General features: G+C 39.3%; 1 protein-coding gene across 17 annotated transcripts in view; it reads left to right on the top strand.

Moving 5' to 3' along the window:
• Positions 1-21,039, top strand: part of PKNOX2 (PBX/knotted 1 homeobox 2) — a 399,587-nt gene that overhangs the window by 253,775 nt on the left and 124,773 nt on the right. For 9 of the 17 annotated variants that reach the window (XM_070765937.1, XM_070765946.1, XM_070765938.1 and 6 more), the window contains 2 exons: positions 14,662-14,770; positions 20,293-20,334. Coding sequence is in view for 14 of the 17 variants with exons in the window: in XM_070765946.1 (XP_070622047.1) it covers positions 14,684-14,770; positions 20,293-20,334 (129 nt within the window). In the remaining 3 variants the exon portion in view is untranslated. The remainder of the gene's footprint in view (positions 1-14,661; positions 14,771-20,292; positions 20,335-21,039) is intronic. The other 8 variants (XM_070765952.1, XM_070765942.1, XM_070765949.1 and 5 more) reach the window with 1 other exon arrangement.

Below are 21,039 nucleotides of genomic sequence, written 5' to 3'. Positions count from 1 at the left end.
ATATATAAATAAATAAATAATAGTGATCCAACTGATAACTTGAGCACAGGCTAAAATACTCAGTAGACTATTTGGAAAAGTTGGCTTTGAATCTGCTCCCAGAACAAGGAGGTGTTTCCAACAGCCTTTGGTCAACTTTATGTGATATTATTTTTTCTTCTGAAATGAAAGATCAGTAGACCAAAGGTTGTTGAGTTAAAATCTGCACCGTCTTTTTCAGCCCTGATGAATAATTTCTTTTTGCTAACTGTATTTAGATGGAGCTCAACATTGGGACAAGGGTCTCTTGCTTATTTTTCTTGCCTGGCAGCCTGTGCAATGTCAGAAGACTAGAAATAGTAAGAGAACAATTCTTCTAGCAGAGTGTCCTTCTGGGGCAATGGAAAATGTTAAGATGATAGCTAGAGGAACCTTTAAGCACTGCTGGGAGCATTGTCAACATACAGCCCTAACCATTTGCTAGAAACAGATACAAACCCTGCACCTCCAAATCTTGATAACTAAATTACTAAGATACAGAGACACAGAGTTCTGGTGTGTTTTAGGACAGAGCAAAGTTTAAACAAGTTTCGAACAAAGCTTTATCAGCCTCTGCTGTTAAATAAATCTAAAACTGCACAACACCAGAAAAAGAATTTGGTTTTTCCCAGGGAAAATCCTGTCCCCTCAACCCATTCATAATAGTAATATCACTAATCTTCTCAGGATATTGTAGTCTTCAAGAATTAGGAAAACATGTGGGTCTATGTATTGGTGCTCTGGGTTTGAAATACCATATCTCCCAATCAGTATATTCCCAGACTCCTGATTTGTCTTACCATCTGCAATATCTTTTATTCTTCTCATCATCATGTAGATGAAGAATGGTTGCTGGAATTGAGTATGTCTAAGTCTAGAGTAGGGATGACAGGATAGCAGTCTTCCAATATCTAAGGGGCTGCCACAAAGAAGAGAGAGTCAATCTGTTCTTCAAAGCACATGAAGGAACGACAAGAAGCAGTGGATGGAAACTAATCAAGGAGAGAAGCAACCTAGAGTTACGGCTTGCATGGGTAATTTACTGAACTCAAAGATTGAAGAGAGAGAGAGAGAGAGAGAGAGAAACACTGTTTCTTTCCTCATTTGATAAATGTGAGCCACTGGGGGCATTCCTTAAGAGGAGACAGCCACAAATGCACATGTATTCATTTGAAAGTAAGCCCCATGCATTCATAGGAGTATTTGTTAATGTTTGTAGGCATAAGCACACCAGCAAGAACAATTCTGTCTATGTCAAGTAATCTTCAGTTTTTTAAATGGGAAGACTAATTTTGGTTTGGTAGAGTGCTTAAAGACACTTGGTTAGAAACTGGAACACCATAAGTTCTAAACTTGCGGACTGGATTACTTTGGGCCCTAATAAAAATAATAACTTCCAAAAATCTTGCAATGAAAAGTGCCAATACACTGCGGAGTCTTAGGAACCGAGGCTGGGCTTCCATCTTTTTTGTACCACAGCAAACACAGACAATTCCGCCTGAAGTGGATTGACGTATCAGCCAAATAAATATTAAATAAACATAATAAATAAATAAATGAGATATTATTGGCCAGCCAAGTAGCAATGTGTCCCCTGAAATGCCTGGCAGATGAGGAATTAACTGGGATCTATTTTGGGGCTCCTCTGCATCGCTAAATGGGTCTGAGAGGTCTCAATCAAGCAGTTTCTGTACAAGCCCTGTAGAAAGTGGTGAATTTCGCCATCAAAATGCAGGCAACCAGGCAAAGGAAAGAATGAAATATTCAGCCGCTATTTACAGAATTGATTTGAAGATCAAGAAGTTACGAGCAAGCTAGATGAAAAGGATTAAGTCGGAAGCGTGAATGGAAGCATGCCATGGTGCAGAATTAAATTGGCATTTCAGCTGCTCAATACTTTATGAAGAAGGAGAAAGAGAGGCAGGCCTGCTGATACAGCCATGCTTTTCAAAGGAGGAAGCAATCTTTCTTTCCAATGGGGAGGCATGGGGCGCCTTTCCCCACTGCCAGCAACCTCCTCCTCCTCCTCCATCTACCTCCTTGGGTCTAGCTCTTCTCCCTCGCCTCTTGACAATGTGCAAGGGAGTGACATTCTGACCCTGGCCTCGTGACCTTTCCCCAGAAGCACAACCCAGGGGAAATGAAGGCTTTGAGTGATGGGAGCAAGAGAGGCAACCCCTTGGTTTTTATTGCCTTTGGTGGCAATACAATACAGCTCATCCGTTTGGAACCCATGTCGCATCTCGAATACATATCGCATCTCGAATACAGCTCATCCGTTTGGAACCCATATCGCATCTCAGACATTAACACCCTTGAAAATGTCCAAAGATACTTCACCAGAAGAGCCCTTCACTCCTCCACTCGAAACAGAATATCCTACGAGACTAGACTTTCAATCCTGGGCCTAGAAAGCCTAAAACTAAGATGCCTTAAACAAGATCTAAGTATTGCCCACAAGATCATATGCTGCAACGTCCTGCCTGTTGGCGACTACTTCAGCTTCAACCACAACAACACAAGAGCACACAACAGATTTAAACTTAATATTAACCGCTCCAAACTTGACTGTAAAAAATATGACTTCAGTAACCGAGTTGTCGAAGCGTGGAACTCATTACCAGACTCCATAGTGTCATCCCCAAACCCCCAACACTTTACCCTTAGATTATCCATGGTTGACCTATCCAGATGAGTACAAGTGCACTAGAGTGCCTTCTGTCCCCTGTCCTATTGTTCTCCTATATCTCCTATACCTTTCTTCTATTCCTATATCTCTTTTTCTATTCTTTCATTGATATGTTCTATTACTATATCTTCTTTTCTATTACAGTGATCCCCCGAGTTTCGCGATCCCGATCATTGCGAATCGCTATATCGTGATTTTTCCACCCGATGACGTCACTCCCTTCCTTTCTCATCTTTCTTTCTCTCTCTCTTTCTCTATCTTGCTTCTTCCTCTCTCACACTCTCTTCCTCCCTCTCTCATCTCTTTCTTTCCTTCTCTCTCTTTCTCTATCTCTCCCCCTCTTGCTGGCGGGCGGCAAGTGAGCAGCCGGGCGGGTGGGCGAACGGGCAAGCGGCAAGCGAGCAGCCGGGCGGGCGGGCGAACGGGCAAGCGGCAAGCAGCAAGCGAGCAGCCGGGCGGGCGGGCGAATGGGCAAGCGGCAAGCGAGCAGCCGGGCGGGCAGGCAAACGGGCAAGCGGCAAGCGAGCGGCCGGGCGAGCGGGTGATGGGCAAGCGGCAAGCGAGCAGCCGGGCGGGCGGGTGACGGGCAAGCGGCAAGCGATCTTGGGGTTTCCCCTTTGCCTGGGCGGCGGGAAGACCCAGGGAAGGTTCCTTCGGCCGCCCAACAGCTTATCTGCTCCGCAGCGCGGCAGCAGCGAGGAGCTGAAGATGGGGTTTCCCCGTTGCCTGGGCAACGGGGAAACCCCATCTTCGGCTCCTCGCTGCTGCCGCGCTGCAGAGCAGATCAGCTGTTGGGCGGCTGAAGGGTCTTCCCCGCCGCCCACACGCAAACTCCACCATCTGCGCATGTGCGGCCATGGAAAAAGGGGCGCGCATGCGCAGATGGTGTTTTTACTTCCGCACCACTACATCCCGAAATATCGATTATCGCGAGGGGTCTTGGAACGGAACCCTCACGATAATCGGGGGATCACTGTATTTCTTAGATATATTTTACTATGAGTATCTCCTCTATAACCTTCATCATGTATTTTACTATGTGTATACCCACTAAAACCTTCATTGTGTATTGGACAAAATAAATAAATAAAATAAACTAATGGTTAGCCACTTCTGCATTTGTGATCAGAAGTGGAGCATGGCTGTATTGCCTTAGCCTAGCTCTCCCCACACTAGGTTACTGTTCTTGCTCCTTAATAGAGGGAGATTTAGAAATATAGGAAGTTGTCCAATGAGTGGTTCAGATATCCACGTTTTGGTAAACTCTAATGTGGTTTATTTAGAATGGAACGGAACAGAATAAAATAGAAAGAACAGAACAGAACTTTTATTGGCTGTGATTGGACACATAAGGAGTTTGTTTTGGTGCATATGCTCTCAGTGTACATAAAAGAAAAGATAAGTTCATCAAGAATCATAAGGTACAAACCTTAATGATAAGTCCAGGTACAAATAAGCAATCCAATCATATTAGGAACCAGTCAATATAAATCATAAGGACAGAGGCAACAAAGTTACAGTCATATAATCATTAGTGGGGAAAGATGGGTGATGGGAACGATGAGAAGATTAATAGTAGTGCAGCCTTAGTAAATAGTTTGAGGGAATTATTTGTTTAGCAGAGCATTTGGGTAAAAACTGTTCTTCTGTCTAATTGTCTTGGTGTGCAGTGCTCTATAGCATCATTTTCAGGTAGGAGTTGAATCAGTTTCTGTCCACGATGCGACTTGGCTTAGATGGTTATGTGATTTTAAGAGCTGTACTGTATTGATCTTAGACCCAAGATATACCTTCTGGTATTTTACCATATAATTTTGATAAAGAAGAGACGTATTTAATTATACATATAGTTACAACAGCTAGGATTGTATATGCACAATGTTGGAAATTGAATAGGATACCAACGGAAAGGGAAGTTTTGAGAAAAATTATGGATTGTGCAGAGATGAGTAGATTGACTTTGAAACTTAGAGATAAACAAGACTCGGATTATTATTTATTTCTTTATTTGATTTTTATGCCGCCCTTCTCCTTAGACTCAGGGCGGCTTACAACATGTTAGCAATAGCACTTTTTTTTAACAGAGCTTGGCTATTGCCCCCACAATCCGGGTCCTCATTTTACCCACCTTGGAAGGACGGAAGGCTGAGTCAACCTTGAGCCGGTGATGAGATTTGAACCGCTGACCTTCAGATCTATAAAATTTGGGGGAAGTTTTATGATTGGATAGAAAATTAAGAGATACATTATGTATGTATTAGTAATCGGTTAATTTTGGAAATATTGAAACAAGAGAATTTGATTTAAGCTTTGCAAGCCAGATGGCAAAGATGAGAAATGGTGCTAGCACTATATATAACACAAAATTTACTTATTGTTTAGACTTAAACTTTATTTAACGATGTAGGTGATATTTTTGAATAGTTTCTTTTATTAGATACATATATAGAAAGAATTTTTTTAATTAGCTATATGATATAAGATTAAAATTTAGATAAAAGAGATTTTATTAGTCTGTACATTGTTGTAACCTTTTGTAGTAAGACGGTGAGGGAAAAATTTTAATTTAGAATTTTAACAATTGCTAATATTGTATAAAATTAACAGAAAATTTTACACGGAGAGAGATAAGAGCCTCCATTGAGGGAGTAATGAGAAAAGTTTGTATATGATTAATTTTAAGCATTGTTATTGTGTTTATAACTATATATTGTTTTTTTTTTATGGTGGAGAAAAAATAAAAAACCTTATACCGGGAGAATATTTGTTCATCTAGTTCAGAGATGTCCAACCTTGGCCACTTTAAAACTTGTAGACTTCAATTTCCAAAGCTGGAGAATTTTGGTAGTTGAAGTCCACGGGTCTTAAAGCTGGTTGGACACCCCTGATCTAGATAAATATTGCTTTCTGGACTTGGTTTCTCTATACCAAATAGTAAAGCCAGCTCTCTAATAGGAATTTGGAAGATACAATCATGAGTAAATGTATAATTTTAACTAGGACTACTTGGGAATGGCTTGCTTTTCAAATAAGTGCCATTTCTCAAGCTTCTCTGAATCATCCTTTATTTTCTTTTGAGTGATTCAGCAGCTTATAGTCCGACTGAGTAATAAATGCTGCTGCTTCATGAAGTCATGCCATTAATCAAGAGAAACTGAAACAAAATGGGCATGAGGATCAGTTCAGTTTTATGCTGCTGCTTTAGTAGGTGAACCTAAGGGTAGGTGATTAGATTAATCTTCATGAGTGTATAAAGGAGAAAGACAAAAAATAGTTTCTGTTGTCTGTTCCATCTGCTTTTTTATGGTTGTTATTACCTTACTAACCATGAGTAAGCAGGGCCTTTCAGATTATGCCACACTTTTTATGGATTCTAGATTAGCCATAAAAAGGAAAAATGAAAGTAGCTAGGCTGAGTAGATGTCCTTGTTCATTCCTGATATTTTTCAGTTGTCTTCATTCAAGGGCTCCTTATACTAGCTGGAGCTCAGAAGTGATTCAGTCCTGATTCTCACAGGCATAAAAGGTCGGTGATAGAAACCAAAAGGCAGTTGGAATTTCATGGCCATTTCTTAAAAAAAAACCCGAGATGAATCAAGAGAGGGGAAAACTCTGGGATTCCTGATATGGTTGAAATGTAGCATGGTGGACATTCATCTAACTCATCTGGATGGCTGCTGGTCTCCCCACCCTACCCCCTCATTCTCGGTTTAGCCTGAAAGGCATTCAAGGTTATGAGAGCCAGGTATGAACAACTCGAAGATATTTAAAGGATTGTCATTTCCTTTGCTGAGAAGGATCCTTAAAAGGGAAGAGAAAAGGGGATGAGAGCAGAAATCCTAAGTGAATTAGGAGCTGCTTCTGCTATTGTCTTTGAAATATTTATCCATCTTTTTAAAACTGACATTTGATGGGCCGTATTAATGTTTGTTGATGTTTATCTGAAGAGGTTCTAATTCAATGATAGAGGAGCGCTTTTGTTGCCGTCTTTAACGCATGGGAACTGATTTCCTGTAATGTTGCTCTCTCAAGATGTCCTGGTTGAGCCTTTGGAGCCTTTACAGTATAAACAAACTGTTTCAAGGGCCTTTCCTGAGGCCACTGTGCATCCAGATGCATAAATAAGCCAATTTCAAGGACATACAAGGTGTATGTTTTGATTGAAAGCACTGTAGACCATTTTAACAGAAGAAAGAAGTTGGTAGCTACATGGAAGGCTGACTTTGAGGGTCACGGGATAAGAAGGTCACGGTAAGCTGTATATGAACTCCAGAAGAATCTGGCTCATAATTAGTCCATAAGAAGGGAGTTCATAAGCCAACATTCCAGTTTGTATCCCTGATTGTAGAACTAATCCATCCAATTTGCTCCTCTTTGGTCTTTAACTACTGGGATTAAGGATGGTTTTTATCCCCTCTTAATGCTGTAAGGATCCAGCCCAGCTCCATTTAGTCCTTAGTGAATTTTTCCAATGCTCAACATGTGTATTTTTGCTGCAGATACATCCCTGGAACTGCATGAAATCTGTGACAGCTTTACACCATTATTTCAAGATTCATAGCTGTAGGTCCCCAGTGAGCGAGAGCTGTCCAAATCTGTCCAGCAAACAGAATGCTGTTCCTGGCATATTTACTGCAGCAAAGCGAATTTGTGTCCCAGAGATAAATAGAGTGTTATCAGCAACAGCTGTCTCTCATTTTTATTTGCTTTTATATTTAACTATAGGTTCAATTCTCTCTCTCTCTCTCTCTCTTAAAAAAAATCAACCCCAGAACTGTAAATCCTATGACAGGCAGCCCTGAGATTTAGTAGCTCAGGTTGCTTCGGGGCTGTGATTTAGGAATGCATTTATGGTTCACAAGACAATTATCTAGCGTGCCATAGTGCCACCCTCTGGAGTATGCAAAAAAATCAGAACGAAGGGAGAAGTCACATTTCATTCATAATACAGCTGAAATTGCCATTTGTTTGTCGTGGGCAGTGCCTATCTCATAAGCATGGCTTGATGAGTGTAGTAGGAGAAGGATACTGTAAAATCCCCACTTCCCTCCGATCAGCTGGGACTCGAGAGGCAGAGAATAGATGGAGACAGGGCCAGTTAGAAGTGGTATTTACCAGTTCTCTGAACTACTCAAAATTTCCACTACCGGTTCTCTAGAACTGGTCAATACCTGTTGAAACCCACCATTGATGCTGTTCCTAAAACATTTTTTAAGAAAATAAATTCTATAACCCCAGGAACTTAGGGGCATAGTTTTCCTCTCCTCTCTCATCTGAGACTAGAATACTCTTTTATAATCATTACTAGAATGTTTTGTCCTGAATAGGAAATTTTTATAAAAGGAAAAATCAGGGATATTAACATGCTCCTTGAGAAATCCAGCAGTCTTTATTCGTTGGGATGGTAGAGTATCAAATACTTTCCAGGTGTTGCATCTTCCAATCTTAAATGCTGTCTCCTAAAATTATCACTGAATTGTTTTCGTCACAGAAGAGAGATCAGTAGAGGTGGAGCGATTCCATTCATGTTCATTCATTAAATGGATGTATTTGCCATTAAATGGATGTATTCAACCCAAATTTAAGAGCACATCCTCAACCTGTCACTGCAAGCTCAAGTTCAGCCCACATTCTCCCCAACCTTATTGGGCTTTGGTTTTTTATATCAACTAAATGGGCAGGTAGAATATGAATGTTTTCACTTAACTTTTGTCAGAAATTGAATCATTTTATTGATCCTGGGTTTTTTTTTTAATTTGTGAAGTCATTTTTAAAACATAAGGTATGGAATCCATTCAGAGTTATTAAAGATTGAAGCAGCACAGAAGCCCAGAAAATAAATAAGCAAGCAAGCCTTGTAGATCTCTGCTAAAGAATATCAGATAGTCGTCACAACTTCATGTCTAGCATCTCTGGAAATCAATCTTCAAAATTCAGTTCAAGCCAAGCTGGTTAAAAATTCTATTGTAGCAGTCAAAGCATTTGAAGTTCCCTGGTTTGGAAGAAACTGCTGTAATCTGGAAATTAAGAAGCCAGATTCTTCTTCTGCCTTCTGTTGTCTTTCCCTTAGTTCCATTTTCATTTTCTTTATTTAAAAATATCTTTATTAAGTTCTATTTTCACTTCTGAGTGAAACTTTCCAGGTGACCTTTAACTTTCCACACTCATGAATCAATACTCCTGATAGAATTATGGAGTAAGAAGCCCAAATTGTGTCTTTAGACCAATGGAAAGAATATCCTCCTTTCTATTTCATTGTTATACAACACAATATTTTTGTTTCTTCTTATTATTTTTAGTATGCTAATCTTCTCTTTGTTCAATGGCCCCCTGTTTGCCCTGTTGGTGTACTGACTTGACTCTTCAAGGGAGAGTTATTAAAATATTTATATCTTATTTTTCAATTGCAGCATCTACACAAAATATGATTATAAATTAGCATATAATTTTGAAAAGATTATATTATTATTATTATTATTATTATTATTATTATTATTTATTAGATTTATATGTCGCCCCTCTCTGAAGACTCCTACAAATCAATTTACTTGGAACACATTGTAAAGAACAATCATTAAAATTGGTAGCAATCAAAGATGGTGGAAAACTGCAACTGCAACCAAAAGGCTTAGGAAAACCAAAATATTTTTCCTAAGTTTTGAAGAATTTATATTGTTTTCTGGACACTTGACTTTCATTTGATGAGAAATATTAATCTGATGCCTAGCCCAATAGCATTTTTACTCCCTTCAGTTTATGCCATTTATTTACTTACTTACTTACTTACTTACTTACTTACTTACTTACTTACTGGCATTTATTTATTTATTTAATGTGGCATTATTTTGAAGACTGGCAACATCAATTATATTTATTAAGTCAGATGGTATTACTCCATTATCTTCCTGTAATTGAGAGGAATATTTCTTTGAAATTCATTATTTCTACTTTTTTTACAGAATTTGTTTTCCAATATGCTGGCTTTGTTAAAAAGTGTTATTTATTTATTTATTTATTTATTTATTTATTTATTTATTTATAAAAAATTGAATAAACAAACAAAAAACAAATAAATAAATAAATATGTGTTGCCATTATTATTATTATTATTATTATTATTATTATTATTATTATTATTATTATTATTAATGCAATAAGTGTCCAGATTCTACATTTTAATCTTAAAATGTTTTCTTAACGTATTTTGCCTTACTAACATTTTACTGTAAGGGACTTTTCTAACGCTGCATTCTGCTTCATCGCTCAGATCTTTAAGGTCAATCTTAGTGAAGGAAATTGTAGGATAAAGAGGGGTGGAGTTAAAAAAGGGATCAGCCTAGAAATCCTAAGAAGCCACAAGTAAACTAAATCCAACCCTTGAATTCCGTTGATCCTTATCTAACTCCTAGCAGGTGCTAATCATTAGTTGAGAAGATTCCTGTGCCACAGGCCTGACTAGCAATAAATCAGTTCAATTGAACCTTCATGTGTGGATCTAATCTTTCATATCTGACAGGAGTGGAATGATATGTTGACCATGGAAAATCTCAGTTAATGTTTTAGCATCCACACTGGATCCTTTTTTAAAATCAAGGTTGCAGAAAAAAATGTGAAATTGGTATATAAGGTTTCCTAACATGTTCTACACTCTTTTGTCTTCTTCCTTTTAAAAGCAAAACTTGTCCTCACTGGGTTAGTTCCATTGAAGCACATAATGTAGCCTTTATATCTGTTGTTGTAATACGTTTTATCAACATTCCCCAATCTGCTGTCTTTCGTATATGTTGAACTTTAATTCCCCAAAGAACATTCTGGCTTGAACTTTTGAGAATTGAAGTCTAGCATAGTTGGAAGCCAAGAGATAGAGAAGATTGGAATGAGTAACAGGCAATACTATATCAATGAAAGAATGCTGAAGTCTTGTTTTGCCTGGAAGGAAACCCTTCAAGCTTTACAATTAGATCTGGTTTATTTTTTTATGGGGTTGGGGAGGAGTGTGCTGTTAATTCCTGCATTGGAGGACACACCTCTCAAGTGCTCACAGAGCAATTAACTTGATACGTATTAACTCATTACTACTCCGAGGAAGACTTAGTGTCATTTTAATGGGATGCTAATTGGCCTAATGGGTTTTGTATCAACAGGATATAATGAACGTTTCTTTAATGAGCAGGTTGTTGGGAGGGCAATTTTCAAAATTCACTTTATTGATAGTAATCCAATTCATTCCTACATAACAAAAGTTTCATAAAAGTAGTGGAAAGTTCAGGATGCATTAAGCTCTGGTATAGGTCTAAGTGCCTGTGCATGTTTACATGTACACTGCTCAAAAAATAAAGAGAACACTTAAACAACACAACTCCAAGTAAATCAAACTTCTGTGAAATCAAAAGTATCCACTTAGGAAGCGACACTGATTGACAATCAATTTCACATGCTGTTGTGCATATTCAACTTTGTACAGAACAAGGTATTCAATGAGAATATTTCATTCATTCAGATCTAGGATGTGTTATTTGAGTGTTCCCTTTATTCATTTATTTTGAGCAGTGTATATAGTAATAGCACACTTAATATTGCTTTACATTCATCTTTAGTCGTTTACAGACAGCATATAGCCCCCAACAATCTGGATCCTCATTTTACCCATCTTAGGAGGATGGAAGGCTGAGTTAACCTTGAGGCAGTCAGGATCAAACTCCAGACTGTGGGCAGAGTTAGTCTGCAATATGCATTCTAACCCCTGCACCACCAGGGCTCCTGGTATACAATATCAAGATATTGTGTGTCTGTATTGTATCTATTTATTGTATACATATACTGAATACACAACACCTTTGAACTCAGGTCCTGGAGAAAATTTCAGTTCAAAGTATTGGATTTGGGTACCACCCAGAATGATTCTTGCTGACTGATATAGGATGGTAGAGTAACAGTCTAAAAGTAGTGAGGTTTCAGTTTAGATTCCTAACCTTCAATGAAGCATCAGGTTGTTCTGGAGATGGAGGGATCATCACACCACCCTAAATGTCTTAGAGAAAAGAAGAATTTTAAAAATATCTTGTGAGACTAATGCAATTAGCATTAAATATGATTAGAATTAACCATCCCATTCGCATTTCTCTGTTTAGGTTCTGGGCTCATCAGTGGGACTATTTAAAAATAATGAACCTCTAAGTATCTTTGACAAGAAACACTCCAACTTCTGCTAAAATTAAACTTTGCATCAGCAAAGGTAGATAATTTAAACTCAGTCTGATGGGAATAATCTCAAGAGTTTTGGTACCTTAGCTATTAATTAAAACAGGCCTTCGAAGCCACGGAAGGTTCTCCTCTCTTGATGAAAGAAATGAATCCTGATATTTTATCCCATCATCATTCTGGCAAAAGAAAAAGAATGATTACAATGCATAATTGGGACTTTCTTTTAGATCTTTGCACCCGGAAATGCCTCTTAGTGAATATCAAATAACGTGAATGTGCTGTTTACAGTGGATTTATAACCCTAATGTTAAGTGGTTAAGTGGGAATTGTTAGGAGAAACTGCTGCACCTAAATATTAGATTATGCTTCCTTGTTTCATGCAGAGAATGAAACTCATAAAACACAAGCATTCACACACAATACATATGTATTTGTGAGATAGATAAATGATAGACAATAAATGTGAGAGGGAGCGAGCGAGATGGATGGATGGATGGATGGATGGATGGGAGAGGAAGCATGTGTGTGTGTGTGTGTGTGTGTGTGTGTATGCATACATCTAATATATATAAGAATAGAGTAGAGTAAAGTAGAATAGAACAGAATAGAATAGATAGAATAGAATAGAATAGAATAAGCATCTGAGTTTTCCTAAGGAACAATGAAAATAATATTTATTTATTTATTTATTTATTGGATTTGTATGCTGCCCCTCTCCAGAGACTCGGGGCGGCTAACAGCGACAATAAAACAGTGTACAATAGTAATTTGGTATTGATGATTAAAAATCAATTAATATAAAAACCAAACATACATACATACATACTATGCATAGAATTGTAAAGGCCTAGGATCTCAATTCCCCCATGCCTGGCGGCAGAGGTGGGTTTTAAGTTGTTTACGAAAGGCAAGGTGGGTGGGGGCAGTTCTAATCTCTGGGGGGAGTTGGTTCCAGAGGGCTGGGGCCGCCACAGAGAAGGCTCTTCCCCTGGGTCCCGCCAGGCGACATTGCTTAGTTGACGGGACCCGGAGAAGATCCACTCTGTGGGACCTAACTGGTCGCTGGGATTCATGCAGCATGATTTGTTTGGGGCCATTATTGTCATCACTCTTTTGATGTTTGAATTAAGGAATGCTTTCTCTAAGGAGTGCTTTAAAACAAATCAGAGTCGTGTAATTGCAATAGAGGAAAAAGTGCAAAGGATACCGGTAATCGTTTTTCAACAAGCATATACAGGGGTGGACAAATAAATGGAAACACCTTGAAAAATCATCAAAATATCTTTTAATATGGTGTTGGTCCACCTTTTGCGGTAAATGCAGCCTCAATTCTCTGAGGTATTGATTCATACAAATTGTGAATTGTTTCCAAAGGAATTTTAGCCCATTCTTCAGTTAAAGCACCCAACAGTTCTTTTAGAGACGATGGTGGTGGAAATCGACTTCTTACTTGAATCTCTAAAATTGACCATAAATGCTCAATAATGTTGAGTTCTGGTGATTGCGGTGGCCAGATGAGATGCTGAACTTCATTAGAATGTTCCTTGTGCCATTCTTTAACAATTCTTGCTCTATGGATTGGTGCACTATCATCTTGAAAGATGGCATCCCCCTCTGGAAACAGTTCTTGAAGCATAGGATGAATTTGGTCGGCCAAAATTTCTAAAGAGTGATGGCTGTTAATTCTTCCATGAAGGGAAATCATTGGCCTGGTGGATTTCCAAGAAATAGCACCCCATACCATCACTGAACCCCCGCCATGTTTGATGGTTGGGAGAAGGCAGTCTGGATGAAATGATTCTTTTGGCTGTCTCCAAACGTAAACACGGCCGGAGGTTGGAAAAAGGGTAAACGATGATTCATCAGAGAAAATCACATTTTGCCACTGCTCGAGGGACCATTTCTACACCACTCTAAACGCTTTGAAACATTTGTCTTTGAGAGCAGAGGTTTTCTAATTGCAGCTCTTCTGTAGAATCCAGATATGTGATGCTCCCTTCGAACAGTTTTTGGGGAAACTGGGTTCCGTACGTGTCTATTGAGCCCTGCAGTGATTTTAGGAGCTGTGGTCCACTATAACAATTCACTTTAGAGTCCGACGGTCTCTCTGAGACAACTTCGAATTTCAACCAGACCTGTGCTTGGCTGAGGACATTTTCCCTTCTCTTTCAAAAGCAGTCATTACTTTTGAGACATTACTTCTTGAAACGCCAAACATACAGGCACTTTCTGTTACACTAGTGCCTGCCATTTGAGTACCAACAATTTGGCCTCTTTGAAAGTCTAGAAGGTTATAACCAATTTCCTTACATTTCTGTACAAAAAAGGTAGTTTAAAAAAACATATCAAATAACAAAATTTTAAAAAATTCTGTCAAGTTTTGATTGATTTGAACATGTTCAAACATTATGATGCCAAAAAGTCAAGTGTTTCCATTTTTTTGTCCACCCCCTGTATTCTCTAGAATATATGCTTCCAAAGGTGTTCTCAGGATTTGCATTAAAACATTTTTTTATATTAAAATATTTTTTGCATTGAAACATTTTTCTTACAGATACCAGAATTGGAAAATTTGCTATATAAATTTAGGAAACATTGATCTGGTAGATACCAGATTTGGAAAATTGGCTGTGTAAATTTAGGAAACATCAATGTGGTATGGAAAGAAGACTTGAATGAATATGCTAGTAATATCCTCTCCTCTTCTTTCTCCTTTCTTTTTTAACAATTGAATTTTCTTCTGTCAATAGGTCCTAGATGTGAATCAACTCCATGATGCAACATGTCTCCCCAGCGCCATCTCTGACAATGATGGCCACACAGACTGTACCCCCTCCACCTTATCAAGAACCCCAACAGGTGAGTATTCATTTTGCAAGAAGACCAGTCTGTTTTACAACATTTATAGGTATGCTACAGTATTGCAGAGCGCAAATAGGCTACAAAAAGGCTTGCAGTTTGTGTCTTAAAGGCAGTGTAAATTTTAATTGTTCCAACCACATCTTTCCCCATACTTCTATCTGCATATTACAACCATAAATTTTAGCCCACTTTATCTTTTACTTACTCTTCTTCTCTTTTAAATTTGAATACATGCCTATAAAGTACATCTTAGCAATTGCGAGACAATTCTTTTTCAAACTCAGTTTTACAATGTTCAGAACCATAAATTATTTTGTCTGTGATGAATCCGGGTAGATAAGAGGACCATTGACAATTGTATCCCTCTGCCACTAATTGTTCTTTTGATTTGATTTTACATTCCCCTTGACAAAACCTGGAATTCTGGGTGCATTTTCTGTCTAGACACCAACAGTAGAACTTACAGGATTCGGAAGGAATCAGCTTTGGAAGAAGGGTGTTATATAAATTCACCAGCTATAAGGAGAGACTCTTCTATTTCTCTGTTAATGTTTCCCTTGGAGAACTGTAGAAGATTTAAGGTCTATAAAAAAGAAGTGATGTCTCTCTGTAGCTCATGCCTATAGCATACCAGAAGACCCTTGGGCCACTAACATCTGCCCACTGATATTTTAACATCAGTTGGTGATGATAGTTATTGTTGTTCTGATTTGAGGCTAAGAAAAGATTGTCATAATTCTGAGTTCCTTTCAAGATAAGAATTTTTAGATATTGATAGAACGATTGCCAGAAGAGGAAAAAATTCCCTTCAATTCTAATAGCAGTTGTCATATTTTCTTAAACAGAAAGGGTTTCCTTTAAAAAATTGTCCAAAGGAAAAGTGTATAGATAGTCCTCAACTTACAACAGTTCGTTTAGGGGCCGTTCAAAGTTACAACAATGAAAAAGTAATTTATTACCGGTTTTCACACTGACAACTGTTGAAATATCCCCATCGTCAGGTGATTTCCTTGGCAAATGACTCATTATTTAAGTTGGTTGCAGTGTCCTAGGGTCATGTGATCCCTTTTTGCGACCTTCTGACAAGTGAAGTCAATGGGGAAGCCAAATTTACTTAACAACCGTGTGCTAACTTAACAGCTGCATAGATTTACTTAACAATTGTGGCAAGAAAGGTCGTGAAATTCACTTTACAATTGTCTCACTTAGCAACATAAATGTGCACATTTGTGGTCATAAGTCAAGGACTACTTGTATTTCTGATAAATCATACCATGTGGTGTAGGCAGGGCTGGGCTACTGCCCGGACCGGGAGGGGGGGGGCGCAGTGGAGTAGCAAAAATGGAGCTCCACCCCAGAGCACCCAATTTGCACTGAAATATGTTGAAAGAAAATGCAGGGGGTCTGCATAAGCCACGCCCACAGTGTGGTAGTAAAATTTTTGGTATCCCTTCACTGGGTGTAGGGCAGGGGTCTCCAACCTTGGCAACTTTAAGACTTGTGGACTTCAACTCCCAGAATTCTGGCTGAGGAACTCTGAGAGTTGAAATCCACAAGTCTTGAAGTCCACAAGTCTTAAATTTGCCAAGGTTGAAGAACAGTTGGTGCAGTAGGGATTCTAGCATTGACTTAGTTATGACTGCCTTTCTTGGACAATCCTCTCCAGTGTTCATAATGTCATAGACCAGTGATGGCGAACCTTTTTATGCTCGGGTTCCTAAAGGACATAGCATGCACGCGTGTGCCCAGACCCATAATGCAATGACCACCCCCATGCATGCATGCACAACCACCCTTGTGCTCCCCGCTCCCCGCACATGCACCCAGTTCTCATCGAAGCCACCAGAGCCTATGGGTGGCGAAAAATCTACCGGAAGTTCATTGTTAAACTTTCAATAGGCCTGTTGTGCTGTTTTTTGCCTTCCCCAGGTTTAGGAGGCTTTCCTGAAGCCTGGGGAAGGTGAAAATGACTCCCCCCCCATCCTCCAGAAAGCCAAAATCAGTTGGCCAGTACGAACATATGTGCTGGAGCTGACATAGGGAAACACCTTGCATGCCATACGTTTGCCATCACGGTCATAGACTTTCCATGTTTCCATAACCCCAAGAGAAGACCTCAGGAGGAACCTGCTTCCCTATCTACAAACCTGTTAGTCTATTGACAGGCATTTTGTACCAACCTTACATAGCACTAAATCTCAAAATGCTAGGACAGGTTGAAAGCACTTAAGGAATAGTTGCCTCTTAGGAATCTAATTCAGGGGGTAGAAATTACTCTACCTTCTGGGGCAAACATGGGCCTGTTTTGGATTTCTAGAATAAAACTACCGGTAGTTGCCTTGATGCTATCAACAGTTTTCTTCCTCATTATGATTTTGTTCCCAGTTCAACTTGTAGAAATTAGAAGGAAGCAGAATGAGACCAAAGGGGTTTGATTAAAGGTACAGTATTTATTGGGTTTGGGGCTGCCTGTGGCGGCCAAACATAGGGAAGTTACTGTAGATATTAGCTTTCCTTCATTATTTATGGCCCAGTAATATTGTGAATTACAGCTTTATCTTCCCTGAATGCATCTCATTCCTTTTCAAAGCATTATAAATTGCTATCCTTCACAAACCTTGTAAAAACAAACTTCATTATTTAGTTATGAGTGTCCTGTATACCCGTGTTTCCCCGAAAATAAGACCTTGTTTGTTTGGTTTTTTTGAACCCTGAAAAAAAGAGTTTGGCCTTATTGTCATGCACTCAAAAGCCTGATTTAGCTTTTTGGGAGATGTTTTGTTTTGGGGAAAACAAGGTATTCTGTTCTTGTGTGAAAATATTTACTGACCCCTCACATCCTGGACACAAATTGTTTCAACTCCTACCCTCAAAACCTCGCTACAGAGCACTGTACACCAAGACAACTAGACACAAGAACAGTTTTTTCCCGAACGCCATCACTCTACTAAACAAACAATTCCCTCAACACTGTCAGACTTTCTACTAAAGCTGCACTTCTATTCTACTAGTTTTTCTCATAATTTCTTTCACCCATTTCCTCCCATGTTGACTGTATGACTGTAACTTGTTGCTTATATCCTAAGATTTTTATTCATATTGCTTCTTCATTGCTTATTTGACCCCTATGACAATCATTATATTTTATTTTATGTACACTGAGAGCATCTGCACCAAGACAAATTCCTTGTGTGTCCAATCACACTTGGCCAATAAAAATTCTATTCTATTCTATTCTATTCTAATATTGTATCTCCTTCTAATGTAAGCTTTAAATAATAATGGAGAAAAAGCTGAGTATATCACATCCAGAATGAAAGGTTTATTTTTAGATATACAGTAATACCTCATGATACGAACTTAATTGGTGCAAGGAGGAGGTTCGTAAGACAAAAGGTTCGTAAGATGAAACATTGTTTCCCATTGCAACCAAAAAAACCCCCGCAAAAAAACGGCTTTTGGCAACTGCTGGGAAGCCACGCGGCTGTTTTAAAAGGTGACAGCCGGCCTGGGGGGCTTCCCAGCACCCCCCCGAACCCGGGTTTGGGGGGTGCTGGGAAGCCCCCCAGGCCGGCTGCGACCTTTTAAAACAGCCGCGGGGCTTCCCAGCAACCTCCCGAACCGAACCCGGGGTTCAGAAAAATTTTGCCTCTTCTTACGAACTTTGTTCGAGTTACGAACCGGCGTTCGGGAGGCTTCTGGGAAGCCCCGCCGCCCGGCTGTCACCTTTTAAGACAGCCGCGCGGCTTCCCAGCAGCCTCCGAACGCCGGTTCGTAACTCGAAAAAAGTTCGTAAGAAGAGGCAAAATTTTTCTGAACCCTGGGTTCGTATCACGAGTTGTTCGTAAGACGAGGGGTTCGTATCTTGAGGTACCACTGTACATTGTGCTTGTGATCCAGGTATCGTATTAACTAGAACTAGCAACTAACCTCTGGCTGACCAAATGAAGAATAAAATAATATTTGTTTAACAGGCAAATCCTCCTTTTACGCAGATAAGGACGACAAGATTGTGTTTTTACAATGAAGCATTGCCTTCCCCCCCCCCTTTCTCTCTCTTTTTCTTTTTTCTTTCTTTCTTTTTGCATCCAGGATAATTATATCTGTGGAACTCACTAGGGCAGTAGAATTAAATCTGTGTTTCTGCCAAATATTTGATGATGGGCATTGGCTTCAGTGACATGAAATGGGGTTAGACACATTTATATAGGAGACATCTGTCAACGGCTATTTAAGCAATAGCTACTTGTCTGATATCTTCCATGGTGGTTATTACTTACGGATACAGATTAGACAAAATAAGTAAAACAAAAAATATGCTGCCTAGAGTCACTTCTGGTGAGTTGGACAACCATATAAAATTGACATTTTTATAAAGAATGGGAAAAGTCAGCATACCTCATTGTGCCAGCTGCTGAGGAGCACAAGAGGGAATAAAGCTCTTCAGTGGGCAGTGGGAACATCTGGTTGAGGATTATGAAAAATAAAGTGGTTTCTTTAGATCACTGTTACTGAGCTGTGGTGGTGCAATGGTTAGAATGCAGTTTTGCCAGCAGTTTGATCCTCATTTTACCAACCTGGGAATGATGGAGAAGACAGAGTCCACCTTGAGCCGGTGCATTAGTGGGTTCCTACCGGTGCGTCTAATTGTGCGCAGCTCCGTGGTTCTGGTGCTCAAGTGTCCGTTTGAGTGGAATTTTGCTTCCTGCGCCTGTGCAGGTAGCAAAATCTCACACAGGTATGCACATGCACATGTTTTTTGGCGAGGTTATTATTATTTTATTAATTATTTATTTATTGGATTTGTATGCCGCCCCTCTCCGGAGACTTGGGGCAGCTAACAGCAATAATAAAACAGTGTACAGTGTACAGGTTTTGGCTTCCGCGTAGGCGGGGAAATGAAAAACCTCAGCAAAACATGCCCGGACATCAGTCCCCGTGCGAGATTTTGCTACCTGCACAGGTACAGGAAGCAAAATTTCACTAGAACGAGCACTGGGCACCAGAGCCGTGGAGCTGCATGCAATTCAGCCTACCAGTAGGAACCCACTAATGCACCTGCTCAAGGTTTCCTCAGTCTTCCATCCTTCCAAGGTTGGTAAAAATGAGGATCACAATTGTTGGGGGCAATAAACTGACTCTGTAAACCGCTTAGAAAGAGCTTAAAACTTGATGAAGAAGTACTGTATATAAGTCTGTGTTATTGCTATTTTGTTTGTTTGTTTATATTAATATGCTGCCCACTCCAACAGGACTCAGGACGGGTGAGATTTGGATCTCATGTTAGTTTCTTATTGCAAACCAAGCCAATGTTCATAGCCTGTTCTTAGCTTATCCTCTCCAGCAGGTTAAAAACAGAAAGCCAAATGAATTCATTTGTTGTATTACATATTTATAACTAAATTCATTTTTAAACTCCATCAGAAAGTAATCAAGAGGGTTTTTTGTAACTGTGATAAAGAGATGGTTCAGCCTTAATTCTTCTTAGAGATTTCAAAATAAATGTGTTTTGTTTGCAGAAAAGGAAATCCTGGGCTTGCATGACCAAGTTTTCATACCAGGTATATTCCACATTTACATAAGCTTTCTGATTCCCTTAAGTTAAGGTTTTGTTTTGCTTTCTACAAAGCTCCAACTGCTGGAAGTAGGGAAGTTTCAGCTTTCATTCAGAAATAAAGGGGCAAATTGGGAGAGCCACAAATGTGTTGCAAAAAAGCTTGCAGTTTGTGTCTTAAAAGTCTCGTAAATATAAAGAATTCCTACAGATTATTGTAAAATATTTGCCATTTAACAATAGTCATCCTTGTCTTATGAAAATATCCCTTTCTATCATTTACTAGGCCTGTGTGAGATCAAAGCTTTGTCTTGAGAAAATTCTTTTCACCACAAAGACAGGGCTGATTTTCTCATCTCTTTCTCCCTTCGATCTTCTTAACATCTCTGTCTGATCCACAAAGTGATCAACTCGAGGTCAACTTCGTGGATACAATGAGATTTAGACACTCTAAGATCAGAGACACGGATGAGATTTTGAGAATATGTTGCAGATCTTCTCTCAAAATGGCTTCCTTGGGGAAGTTGTAAAATGGATACTGCCAATATGACTTTAACAATCGAGTTGTCGAAGCGTGGAACTCATTACCGGACTCAATAGTGTCAACCCCTAACCCCCAACATTTCTCCCTTAGACTCTCCACGATTGACCTCTCCAGGTTCCTAAGAGGCCAGTAAGGGGCGTACATAAGTGCACTGGTGTGCCTTCCGTC

This window comes from Erythrolamprus reginae, chromosome 12 (genome assembly GCF_031021105.1).
Source record: "Erythrolamprus reginae isolate rEryReg1 chromosome 12, rEryReg1.hap1, whole genome shotgun sequence".
Lineage (NCBI taxonomy): Eukaryota > Metazoa > Chordata > Lepidosauria > Squamata > Dipsadidae > Erythrolamprus > Erythrolamprus reginae.
This window is presented reverse-complemented; position numbering and strand designations above follow the sequence as displayed.